We start from the raw sequence: 12,376 nt of genomic DNA on the forward strand, positions 1-12,376 counted from the left end.
CCTCTGTGTATCTCACACGTGTGCACCTGTGTGTATATCACGTGTGCACCTGTGCATCACACGTGTGCACCTGTGCGTATATCTCACACACGTGCACCTGTGTATCACACGCGTGCACCTGTGAATCACACGTGTGCACCTGTGCGTATATCACACGTGTGCACCTGTGCATCACACGTGTGCACCTGTGCGTATATCTCACACGTGTGCACCTGTGTGTATATCACACGTGTGCACCTGTGTGTATATCACACGCGTGCACCTGTGTGTATCTCACACGTGTGCACCTGTGCGTGTATATCACACGTGTGCACCTGTGAATCACACGTGTGCACCTGTGTGTATCTCACACACGTGCACCTGTGTATCACACGTGTGCACACGTGTATCCTGTGCATTTTGTCACGTGTGTAGGTTTGTGTGATCACCACCACAGTCAAGATCCAGAACCACTCCGTCACCATAAAACTCATAAACATGGGTGTGTTGATCGTACACCATATGGAATATTTGGGCTGTGTCCTACTGATGTGTTTTGCATGCTTGTGGATGAGGTCCTTGTCCTTCTGAGCCTGATTCCTGCCATCTTGAGAGGGGATGCTACCTCTAGCTGGCTCAGTTTCCTGGGAATCTGAATCATGAACAGGGAATGGGTGTTGCCAGGCCTATGAAGACCGAAGGAAGGACGGTGTGCGGATCGCCTGCCGAGTTCCCTGTGCTGCTGTTCCTTCTCAGGGTGAAGACTGAGCAAGTGCAGAGCTCCCCTAGATTCAAAGTGCCTTTAGAAGTGCGTTACAGTCTTTCCCTCCAGCCATCTTTTTGTTCCGAAATGTCACATTTACGGTTTTAGAAGGGCAGAGGATAGCATATGGTTTCTTGAATCCATCTGTTCTATAATTTGCAGTAAAAGGCATGTGTCAGAAACAAAGTGTCACAAAACTGGGGCCAATGAGAGATAGAGTCACAACAGTGAGGGAAAAGGTGGTTTAGAGAATTTCTTCTTCTTTCTGGAATGGGCATTTTTAAAGGTCTCTGGAAAATCACTTTATTTAAAAGGAATTAGTTGCTGTGTTCCTTCCCTGACCCTGGGTGGGTAGTATGAGAACGAAGCGGTTGGCAGGGAGGGGTCCTTCCTGGTATCGAAATGGGGAGGGAGACGGTCCCCCAGCCGTACCGGGGCGGGCCCGGGGGTCCTTCCCCGGTCCCTCCCGAGGATGCCCAGCTGAGCTCTTCTGTTTTAGTAGACCTGCTGTGAAGGTCTGTGAGCTCTGACGGCAAATCTTTAGTAGCAGGATGGAAGCTCTGGAGTTGTGTCCGTCTGTGTGTCAGACAGTCCTACTGGGAGGGTTCCCAGTAGGCTGCGTCTGCAGTTGTCGGCATACAAGGACCCAGCTCTGAATCTTTCTGTGGGTTTAGGGGATCGAGGGAGGGAAGGGCCGGCTGGACCTCTGTCCTCCTCCATGCATTGTTTCTGGATTATTCTCTCATCTTCTGTTTTCAAATTAGTCTTGCTGCTCTTGGTGCCAAGGTCCAAGTGCTCGGTGGTCTGGGTCCCTGTGCGCTGACCCCGACCCCGGCCCTGAGGCCCATGCAGACCAGGGCTCGATGGGACAGGGAGGGCGTGCTCTGGTGCTGTGACCACAGACCGTGGTCGGGGCCCTCTCCGCAGGCCAGGATCTGACACTTCCCTGAGAAAAATGTTTGGGAGCCACTGGTGCTTTTTTCTTTTTAAATTAGTAAACCTTTTTCAGGCAATTTTATGTTTGCAGAAAAATGAACAGAAAATAGAAGGAACTCCCATGTCTTTGTCCCACCTGGCCCCTGTGGTTAATATCCCACGGTGCTTTTGTTACAGTTGGTGAGCCAACGTGGCTCAAAGGCTGTGCACCCCGCTGGTTGGACAGAGGGTGGTGTCGGGGAGCCCCGCTTGCAGAGTCCCACAGGATGGCCTCATGGGATCGCCGGTGACGGCCCCTCTCTCGTTCCTTATTAGTTTCTTAGTTAGCTTGCCTAGAGGTTTAATCAGTTTTATGGATTTCTGTTCTGATTCTGTTATTTCTTTTTTTCTGCTCACTTTGGATTTAATTTGGTATTTTTCTTCTAGATTTCTTACATTATTGAGGTTAGATCTCTCCTCTCGAATGTGTGCGGTCGCTGCTATAGATTTCCCCATAAGCACTGCTTTCGCTGCGTCCCACATGTTGTGATAAGTTTTATTTTCATTTTCATTTATGAAAAGAAGTGAATTAAAAATATCTCTGTCTCTCTTGAGACTTTTTTTTGGCCTGTTTGTTATTTAGAGGTATGCTGGTTAATCTTCAAATATTTGGGGATTATTAAGCTCTCTTTCTGCTCTTGATTTCCAGTTTCATTTCCGTTCTTCTGAGAGCAGACACTGTGTGACTTGTGGCCCAGGATGGCCATGCTGATGCGCCCTCCGAGCAGAGACTGCTTTCTCTGCAGCTGGATGGGGAGTTCACAGGTGGCAGCTGGAGCCAAGGGGTCGGGGCGCTGCTCATCTCCCAGTTGCTGTTTAGACTTATCATTTACCTTAAATAAAAATGGGGAAAACTGTCAAATCAGCATTTTTAATGCACCATCCTAAGACTTTTTTCTTCTTACAGAAGCAGGGACGCTTGGCTGAGTCTTGGCCCCAGCCTGGGCTCTGGGTGCCGCCCCCAGAGTCCCACCCTCCCCTCCTGCCCTCAGCTCAGCATGTGGGGCCAGGGACTGTTGAGGTCAAAACAAGCCCAGGGTCAGATTCTTCGAGGGCAGAGTGGAGTTCAGTGGGTGTCAAATGCTGTGCAGAGGCCGAGCTGGAAAACTGGCATTTCCTGCCGGTCCTGCGGTGGAGGGTGTGGCCCCGTCCCCCTCCCTCCCCGGGTGTCACCCTCAGGGCACGCCCAAACTCTCCATCTGCTGCACAGGGACAGATGGGAACTTCTCAACTGCAGCTTTATTGGTTAACTTCTGGGGGCGGGGGCGTCCTTTCAGTGCCATGCAGTGTTTGTATTGTTTTGTGTTCCCTCCCAAATCTCCAGAATATGGTGGCCACAGGCCTTGGCTGACAGTATCTGCCCCTTGGTTAGGAAGTGCTCGCCCCCGAGAGGAAGCGCGGCAGCTACGGGGTCTGCTGCCGCCCATGTGTTCGTCCTCTTCTGGGAAAAACAGGAAATGGACCATGGGTCGTCTGCGGTGGGGTTCCGTCTCAGCCCGGACACATTCTCTCACTTCTCAGAGCCCATCGAAAATAAAGCAGTGATGTGTCCCTGAAGCAGCCGTGGCCAGTCTTAAAATTAAGCCAGGGAAGAGTTGGAGCCCAATGCACTGGAGAACGCAGCTGAAGAACACAAACCTTACAGGAACCCGTTCTGTGACAAGCCCTTACTCTGTTCTGTGATCTTGAGCTTTCGCCCTGCATTTGGCTTTTGGCTGAGGAGGGCGGGCTGCCTGTCGGCCCGAGCCTCAGCGTCCTCCGCGTAGCAGGACGGCAGGGCCTGCCCCAGGAGATGCTTGGGGAAGCCCAGAGCCTGGCCTGGCTCAGTGAGAGGGAGCTGCAGGAGGCCAGCTGGCTGGGGACGCTGCCGATAACGTGGCTGTGTATTTGCCCCACCTGCAGAGCCGGCTAGTGCTGAGGCCCCCCTCTCGCGGGCTGGGCGGGCACAGGGTGATGCTGCGTCACGGGGCCTGCTGTCGGCACCCCTGTCAGATGAGGGGCCTTCCAAGGCAGAAGCTCCCTGGGCTCTGTGGGAAGGCCCGCTGGTTCCCTTGGGAAGCCGGCTGTTCCCGGCAAGCGCATCCCTCCATAAGCACCCGGCCGCGTGTGGCAGGAGCCACTCAGAGCCCTTGGTGGATACTGAGTCTGTGCTCTGGACGCTGGGTGTTGCCCAGGGTCGCGCAGCTGTGATGCTGGTCTGGTCCCACCATCCAGGACATATCGCTGCCCCCTCCCTGAGGCCACTGGTCCTGCAGGTGAGGGAAGGGCCGGGAAGGGCAGGGGCTGGCCTTGCCTGCAGCCGGACAGGGGTAGGCTCCCCGGGGCCTTGGTGCCCATCTCCCCCATGTACGTCAGGTCTCCCGTGTCAGAGTTGTGGGCGAGCCGGAGGACCTGGGAGGCTGGCCTCCAGCAGAGCGCTGTGCAGGGGTCCCAAGTCGCAGGAAGACCAGAGCAGTGGCCGCCGCATTCAGAGGGGCGAACTCAGGAGGCCACTGGGGGCGCCGCTGAGTAGTCCTGCCCACACTCCCCCCGCCCACCCATCTGTCCGTCCGTCTGCGGCCCTGGATTCTTCTAGGACAAGGCAGCCTTCAGAGGGTCCTCCCCAAACTTCACAGTCTAGTAGAAGTTTTAGTCGGAAAGGATTGTGGAGATGATCAAGTTTAACCTTCTTTTCTAATTAAAAGACTTTTAATTTGGGGGCTCCTGGGTGGCTCAGTCGGTGGAGCATCTGACTCTTGATCTCAGCTCAGGTCTTGCTCTCGGGGTTGTGAGTTCGAGCCCCGCACTGGGCTCCGTGCTGGGCTGAGCCTACTTGAAGAAATGTTGATATTCACATTGTAGTGTGTTCTCGTATAAATTGTCAGTGTGTCACCCCTGCGGCTGTTGGATATTTCTGAGGGAATGGGCTCCTCTTCTTTGAAGCACTGAGACCCTGGGGCAGAGTTGTCCGCGCCTGCGGAGGGCTCAGTGTCAGATGAAGGGGCACAGCCTGAAGCAAGCAAGCAAGCAAGCGTGTGGGGAGGCTGCACCTCCAATACCTTTACTTGTGCTGTTGGATCTCTTTTTTCTGAAACAGCGGTCTGGGGGCGCCGTGCCCTCTCCTGGTCCCTGGGACCTGAGTGGGGGGGCATGCCCTCTCCTGGTCCCTGGGGTCTGAATGGGTCCGGGGGGGCCGTGCCCTCCCCTGGTCCCTGGGACCTGAATGGGTCTGGGGGCGCCGTGCCCTCTCCTGGTCCCTGGGACCTGAGTGGGTCTGGGGGCCGTGCCCTCTCCTGGTCCCTGGGACCTGTGTGGGTCCGGGGGGCCGTGCCCTCTCCTGGTCCCTGGGACCTGAGTGGGTCCGGGGGGGCCGTGCCCTCTCCTGGTCCCTGGGACCTGAGTGGGTCCGGGGGGGCCGTGCCCTTTCCTGGTCCCTGGGACCTGAGTGGGGGGGCATGCCCTCTCCTGGTCCCTGGGACCTGAATGGGTCCGGGGGGGCATGCCCTCTCCTGGTTCCCGGGGCCTGAGTGGGTCTGGGGGGGCCGTGCCCTCTCCTGGTCCCTGGGACCTGAATGGGTCCGGGGGGGCATGCCCTCTCCTGGTCCCTGGGGCCTGAGTGGGTCTGGGGGGGCCGTGCCCTCTCCTGGTCCCTGGACCTGAGTAGGTCCAGGGGGGCATGCCCTCTCCTGGTCCCTGGGGTCTGAGTGGGTCCGGGGGGGCCGTGTCCTCTCCTGGTCCCTGGGACCTGAGTGGGTCTTAGGGGGCCGTGCCCTCTCCTGGTCCCTGGGACCTGAGTGGGTCTGGGGGGGCCGTGCCCTCTCCTGGTCCCTGGGACCTGAGTGGGTCTGGGGGGCCGGGCCCTCTCCTGGTCCCTGGGACCTGTGTGGGTCCAGGGGGGCCGTGCCCTCTCCTGGTCCCTGGGACCTGAGTGGGTCTGGGGGGCCGTGCCCTCTCCTGGTCCCTGGGACCTGAGTGGGGTGGGGGAAGCGCTGCGGATACCATGTGGGGTCAGGCAGCTTCCTGTGTGTGAGTGGAGACGTTGGGAGTGCTTCCCTGCATGTGGCCATCCCCTCATGACCCTCTGTCCTTGTGCCTTTCAGGGCAAAGTCCACCTGGAGCTGAGGCTGAGTGAGGTTATCACCGACTCGGGCGTTGTCTGCCACAAGCTGGCCACGCGGTAAGACACGGATGGCTGGTCTTCCCGGGAGTAGTAACTCAGCCCAGGGGGTGAGACGGGTTGTTTTTCAAACACATGAGTCAGGATTCCCGGAGTTGGTGATTCCCCACGATGATGCTGTTTCTAGAGGTTCTGGCACATTCTTCTTCATATCCTCATTAAAGCAGACATTCATACTAGTAGCTTTTGCAGATAGCCACGGTCAGGGAGACATTTAGACAGAGGTGCTCTCTGGGCCCGGGCAATACGTATGACGGCACTGTGTGGTGGGGTGTGCAAGGCTGGTCGGCAGACCCAGGGCCTGAACTCAGACCGCCCACCTCGAATCCAGAGCGCCTTCTACCTGTCATGCTTGGTGAGCATGAACGTCTGTGCACGTGTCTAAACATGATCTCCATACCTTGTGGTGCGCTCTTGACATTTAGGGTCACGGATCCCATAGGTCATCTGGAGGAGGCTGAGGACTCTCAGACGCGAGCTCGTACATGTGTGCAGGGTCCTTGCTCTCTGACCCCTGCGAGGCCTCGGGGCATGCACACCCCGCCGGTACCCCATTCACTTGCTGCCTGCCCCGTGGGCCCCACGTGTATCTTTACCAACAACACTCGCAGCTGTTTGGGATCCTGTGGGCAGCGGTCAGAGGTGTGTGCTGGTCCTTCCCGCTGTAGCCCGCGTGTGTGAAGTGAAGGACAGTTGGGAGGGACTCCTGAGAAGAGGAAGTGAAGGAGTGCAGAAACCAGTCCTCTGGCATTAAGGGACCCATGAGAGAGACCAGACGCTCCAGCTTTCTTCATCTTCGGAGAGACGCTTTCCCGAATTCATCTCTTAACCGTCTCTGGCCAGCAAGGGCTTCAGTGAGATTGGGTGATGCCCTTTTCTTGGGCTCAGACTCCAAGTTCCGCTTTAGGATTGTGCTCCCTCTGTCCTGTCACAGGGCCCGGGGGCGGGGGGTGGTTGTGTATGCAAGGAGTTTTCGCCATTGTCTGCTGCCCCCGGAGGGCCCTGCCCCGCTGCCCACAGCACTGTTTGAATTCGTCTGTTGGCTGAAGATGGCCTCTGGTTCTTGAGGCTACGGGGCTGTCACTGTAGAACATGCAGGAGGACGTATGTAGGAGCATGTATAGGACGTGGTGTAGCCTGGGATGCTGTGTAGGACACAGGGATCTTTGTCCTTCATTCCTTCAGTGCTCCCATTCTTAAAATAGTTGCTGTGCTCTCAGACCTGGTAGCAGTGAGGAGAGACTTGCCTGTTTTCTTGTTTATTTATAGGTCTATCCCTTGTTCCAAAACAACTTAAGGCTTTTTAAAAGCAGACTTACATAGAATAAGGAGTGTGCTTGAGCGGTGGGGAGACAGAATGGACCAGGCTGGGCAGAGACCTGAGGCAAGTGAACGCAGGAGAGGGGTGCCAGGATCCCTGTCCTGAGAGCTGCCCTGTCCAGCCACACATCTGCATGATGGAGGCAGATGTGAACCATTTATCCAGGAGTAGTAGTGGTCCTGATCAGAGGACCACAGGTGTGGCGCCCAGAGCAAGAGACTGATAGATCACAGCTACCCACCCTGCCGCCCCCCCCGTCCCCACCCACCATCCACACTGTCCATGCCGTCCCAACCCACCCCGAGTCCCCGCTATCCATGCCATCCATACTGTCCCCACCTGTCCCCACCCACCCCCAAAGTCCCCACCGTCCCCACCGTCCCCACCGTCCCCACCTGTCCCCACCCACCCCCAGAGTGCCTGCCATCCACGCTATCCCTGCCAACCATGGAAGCTCCTCAGACATTTTCCTGAGAAAGTCTTCTTAGTTAAAGCACCAGGGATTTGCTTGGTTTCTGCATCTCTTGCTTCTTCCTAGTGCACACTAGTGCACACGCTAGTACACACACTAGTACACACACTAGCACATGCCAACACGCGTGACTACACCCTAATATGCACACTAGTATGTACTCGCACATAACACTGATAGGCTAGCACACGTAGTCCACTTGCTAGTACAGACCAGCACATACTAGTACCCGGACTAGCGCACACGAACATGCCAGTACACACGATAGTGCACATGAACGCACACGTGTACACACGCTCGCACAATGCGAGTGTATACCCTGGTGCACGCTGGCACGCCCACAAGTACACTTTGCTCAGAATCCCAGGGCAGAAGGGCCCCCCGTAGGGATGCGGTGAGGACGAAAGCGGGGTGCCACAGAGTCCTGCAGGGGCACCTGTCCTCCAGCCAGGGGACTCAGAGTGTCCGAGAGACCCCTGGCTTATCTTTCTGCACCCTGCCTGTCCGCTTTTCTTCCACTAGAAAATACCCTTTACACACCATAAAATTCAGCATTCCAAAGTGCACACTGTGAGTACATTCACAAGGGTGTGCAGCCCTCACCACTAAGCACTGTCCAGTTCCAGAACATTTCATCACCCTGAAAATGAAATCCTGTCCCCGTCGTACCCCATTCTCCTCCCTAGCCCCTGGAAACCACTGATCTGCTTCTGTGCCTATTCTGGACATTTTATCTGAATGGAATCACATACTATGTGGTTCTTGGTGCCCGGCTTCTCTCACTGAGCATGAGGTCTTCAAGGTTCATCCACGCTGTAGCAGCCGTCAGAGCCCCCACCCTCTTAAAGGCTGAATAATGTCCCTTGTGTGCGTGTGCCACACTTTTCTTATCCATCATCCACTGATAGATGTTTGGGTGGTTTCCACGTTTTGGCTGTTGTGGATACTGGTGCTGTGAACATTCTCGTACGAGTGTTTTTGTACAGACTTGTTTTCATTTCACTTGAGTGCATAATGTAGGTGTGGAATCAGTGTGTTGTATCTTAACTGTGTTTAAGTTTTCGAGAAAAATGCCGGGCTGTTCTCACAGTGGCTGCCCCGTTCACAGGGCCAGCAGTGTGTGAGGCTCCTCCAGTTCCTCTGGGTCCTTGCTCACCCATGATCCTCCCGTCTGTGTTTGCAGCCTCCTAGTGGGTGTGAAGTGGCATTGATTCACTTTTCCCTAAATGATGTTGATCATCCTTGCTTTGTATCTTCTCTGAAGAAATGTCTGTTCAAGTCCTTTACTGATTTTTTTGGGGGGTTATTAGTATTTTATTATTACTTTGTGGGAATTTTCCATATATTCTGGATACTAGACTGTTGTTAAATACGTAACTTGAAAACATTTTCTGTCATTCTGTTGTCTTCACTTTCTTGATAATGTCCTTTGTAATACGAGTCTTAAATCTTAATCTACCTCATCTGTTGTTTCCTGTATTTCTTTTTTTTTTTAAAGATTTTATTTATTTATTTGACAGAGAGAGACACAGCGAGAGAGGGAACACAAGCAGGGGGAGTGGGAGAGGGAGAAGCAGGCTCCCCGCTGAGCAGGGAGCCCGATGTGGGGCTTGATCCCAGGACCCTGGGATCATGACCTGAGCCGAAGGCAGACGCTTAACGACTGAGCCACCCAGGCGCCTGTTTCCTGTATTTCTAAGAAATCTTTTCCCAGTCTGAGATCCTGAAGATTGACGGCTGCATTTTCCTTCTGACATTTCTCACCTTTAGGTCCTCAGTACATTTGGAATTAATTTCCAATTAATTGGTGTGGTGTTAGGTAGAGGTCGGCATGGATTCCTCTGCTTTTGAAGATCCACTTGTCTCGGCACCATTTGTGGAAAAGTCCGTTCTCTCCCAGCCAGTTGTCACTGGGTTATAATAAGTGGGTGGACTGACTCGTGGACTCTGTTCTGTGCCCTGACCTGTGTGCCTGTCCCCCCCACTGGTACCACACAGTCGTGGCCCCTCGAGATTTGGAATAAGTTCCGAAATCAGGAAGTGTGAGTCTTCCATCTTGGTCCCTCTTTCATGACTCTGGCTATCCTGAGCTTGTTTCATTTCCATGTGAGTTTTAGGGTCAACATGTTAATTTCTACAGAAACAACAGCCGGCATCTTGATAGCAACTGTACTGAATCTGTAGGTCAGTTTGGGGAATTAGCAGTACGAGCCCTTCCAACCCCCGTCTGTCCATGTGGTCAGCTCTTCTGTGATCTTTTTAAAAAATGGCTTTGTTTCTGTAAGGTCATTAGAAATGTCCCCTCTTTCATTACTGATTCTAATAATTTGAGTCTTCTCTTCAAGTTTGTGGATCTTTTCAAAGGCCCCACTTTCTCTCTTGTTTGTTCTCTACTTCGTTATCTGTATGATTTCCTTCTTTCTGCCTGTGTGTTTTCCCTTCTTTTTCTGCTCTCTTAAGGTGGAAGTTCAGGTTATTGATTTGTGATCTTTTTTTCTTTTTTAACGTGGGCATTTATAGCTACATGTTTTCTTCTAATGTTGCAGTCACGTTTGTATTTTACCACTTTCTTTGAGAAAAGTCTGTTGTGTGCACCTGGGACTTTCGGGATGGAACAGGAGACCGTGACCACTCCTGGCGTGTAGAGCCAGCAGAATCTCCCCCAGACATGTGCAAGCCCTGACTTTCTCTGCATAGCATCTCCTTGTATCAGATTGGAGCCGTAGCATCTACGCTGGTGTTTGTTCAGAATCACACATGGTTATTTGGGTCCTCCCCTCAGGCCCTGGCCTCTCAAAGGTTAGCACAGGCTTGGGCCAACCTCACAGTATGTTACGGGCTCGGGAAAAATTAAGAGCTAGGCTGAGGCCGTTGAAGAGAAGTCAGTTGGGCAAAAGCAAATTCATTCCAGTGGAGTTCCCTGCTTGCCTGAGAATCACCTCACACCCTCCCTCCTGCTTAGCAGCACCATCCCATACTCCTACTCCCCTCACTGGAAAGTGCGCATACTGCCTGGATCTGTTCTCAGCTCTCCCCCCCACCCCCCGCCGTCATTCCCTCATTGCAGGGGTGTTAGTCTCTGGGAACTGCTCCAGCCAAATACCACAGTCTCAAGTGGCTTAAAACAACAGAATTTTATCCTATCCCAGTTCTGAAGGCCAGAGCTGAAATCCGTCCGGGCCACGCTCCGTCAGGAGGCTTCAGGGGACGGTCCCTTCCTCCTTCTCCCGGCTTCTGGGGCTGCAGGCAGTCCCTCTTCACATGACCCTCTCCACTGCGTCTATGAAATCTCCCTCCTGTAAGGACACTAGTCATTGGGTTTAGGGCCCATCCTGAATCCAGAATAAGCTCATCATCTCAAGATCTTTAGCTTGATTACATCTGCAAAAAACCTTTTTCCAAACCAGGTCTCTTTGGGGACCACCACTCAGCCCCCCATAGCAGGTGATTCCTCCCGGCCGAGCGTCCTCCCCCACTCCCAAAGGCTACAGGACCTGCACTCTCAGATCCTCCCGGGCTGTCTTCACCTCTCACCTGGCCTGGACAGTCTTTCGTGGGGTGCCTGGGGATGCTCTGGCCGGGCTGAGTTCTCTTTCCCGGCCTTCCCTCTCCGCACTTCCAGCCTCTCAGCTGCCGGGTGCACCCTCCTCTGCCGCCTGAAGAGCAAGGTGAGGCCTTGTCTACCTTCCCCAAACTGCAGGTTGCCCCAGGAGTGGCTGCAGTTCTTTCCTGGGGGGTGTCCATTCCCTGCAAAATCCCTCACTGCCCTTATGCATCCTCCCTCCTGCTGCTAGTGAATATTATCTGTGGGCTCTCTCAGCCACGTGGCAGGCAGGACATCGCCTCTCCCTTACTTGCCTGGATGGTGAGAGAAAGCTGGGGAAGGCTTTTGCCCTGGGCGGTTCTTTCAGCCCTTAGCCTTTGTGTGGATGTGTGGACAGAGGACCTGCTGGATGTGCTCATGGAAACCTCCCCATTCCTTTTGCGGGTGGCTTTTCCCGACTGTAACCCTTCTTTTCTGTCCTGTTCACTTGTATGTCCACGTCTGCTGTCCTGGATGCCGGAATGAGGCCCAGGTGGTTTGGGGACCCACCGTCCTGATGTTCTTGTTGTCTCTATGTGGACAGGGCATCTACCCATCCCCACCTCGGACAGGTTCATGTATGAGCAGCTCATCTTTCCAACCAGATCTCAAACTTGACTCAGGAGGCTTATCTCATGCTTTTTTTTTCATCCCCCAACAAGGATGAGTAAACCTTTTTTTCATTCATTAAAAAATATTTCCTGAGCCCCGGCTCAGTGCCGTTGGGGAGACATGTTAGCATGGCAGTGCATCCACGTTTCGTTCACTGGACCAGAGTGTCAGAAGAGCCTGTGGATGTGAGCTAGCCCATCCGGCACAGGGTAGAGGTCCTGAAGCTGTCTGCAGGTGTCCATGAGACCCTCAGGGCACGCGCTGGGCTGAGTGGACATCAGGTCATGGATCGGAGGTGAACTCATTTCTTCTGACACTGCATCTGCTTCCTCTAGAATAGTAGTGCAGGTGGGAGATGCGCCCCAGCCCTTCGTGCTAGATGAGTGTGAAAGATGACACGTGGCGCACAGTTCTTGGCTCTGCCGGCGTTGCAAGAGACCTTTGCTCGCCTCCTTTCTTGTCCCTGTCTCTGTCTGGGTGTCCTGTGGCCACCTGCTTTGTCTGAAAGTAGGGGT

General features: G+C 54.2%; 1 protein-coding gene across 2 annotated transcripts in view; it reads left to right on the forward strand.

Annotated features, from left to right (window-relative positions):
• RASA3 (RAS p21 protein activator 3) overlaps positions 1-12,376 on the forward strand; it is a 116,039-nt gene that overhangs the window by 68,125 nt on the left and 35,538 nt on the right. For both annotated transcript variants that reach the window (XM_064585862.1, XM_064585863.1), the window contains one exon: positions 5,797-5,873. In XM_064585862.1, coding sequence (XP_064441932.1) covers positions 5,797-5,873 — 77 coding nt within the window. The remainder of the gene's footprint in view (positions 1-5,796; positions 5,874-12,376) is intronic.

This window comes from Mirounga angustirostris, unplaced genomic scaffold, assembly GCF_029215605.1.
Source record: "Mirounga angustirostris isolate CCGP_5_RB_7025 unplaced genomic scaffold, mMirAng1.0.hap1 SCAF_3, whole genome shotgun sequence".
NCBI lineage: Eukaryota > Metazoa > Chordata > Mammalia > Carnivora > Phocidae > Mirounga > Mirounga angustirostris.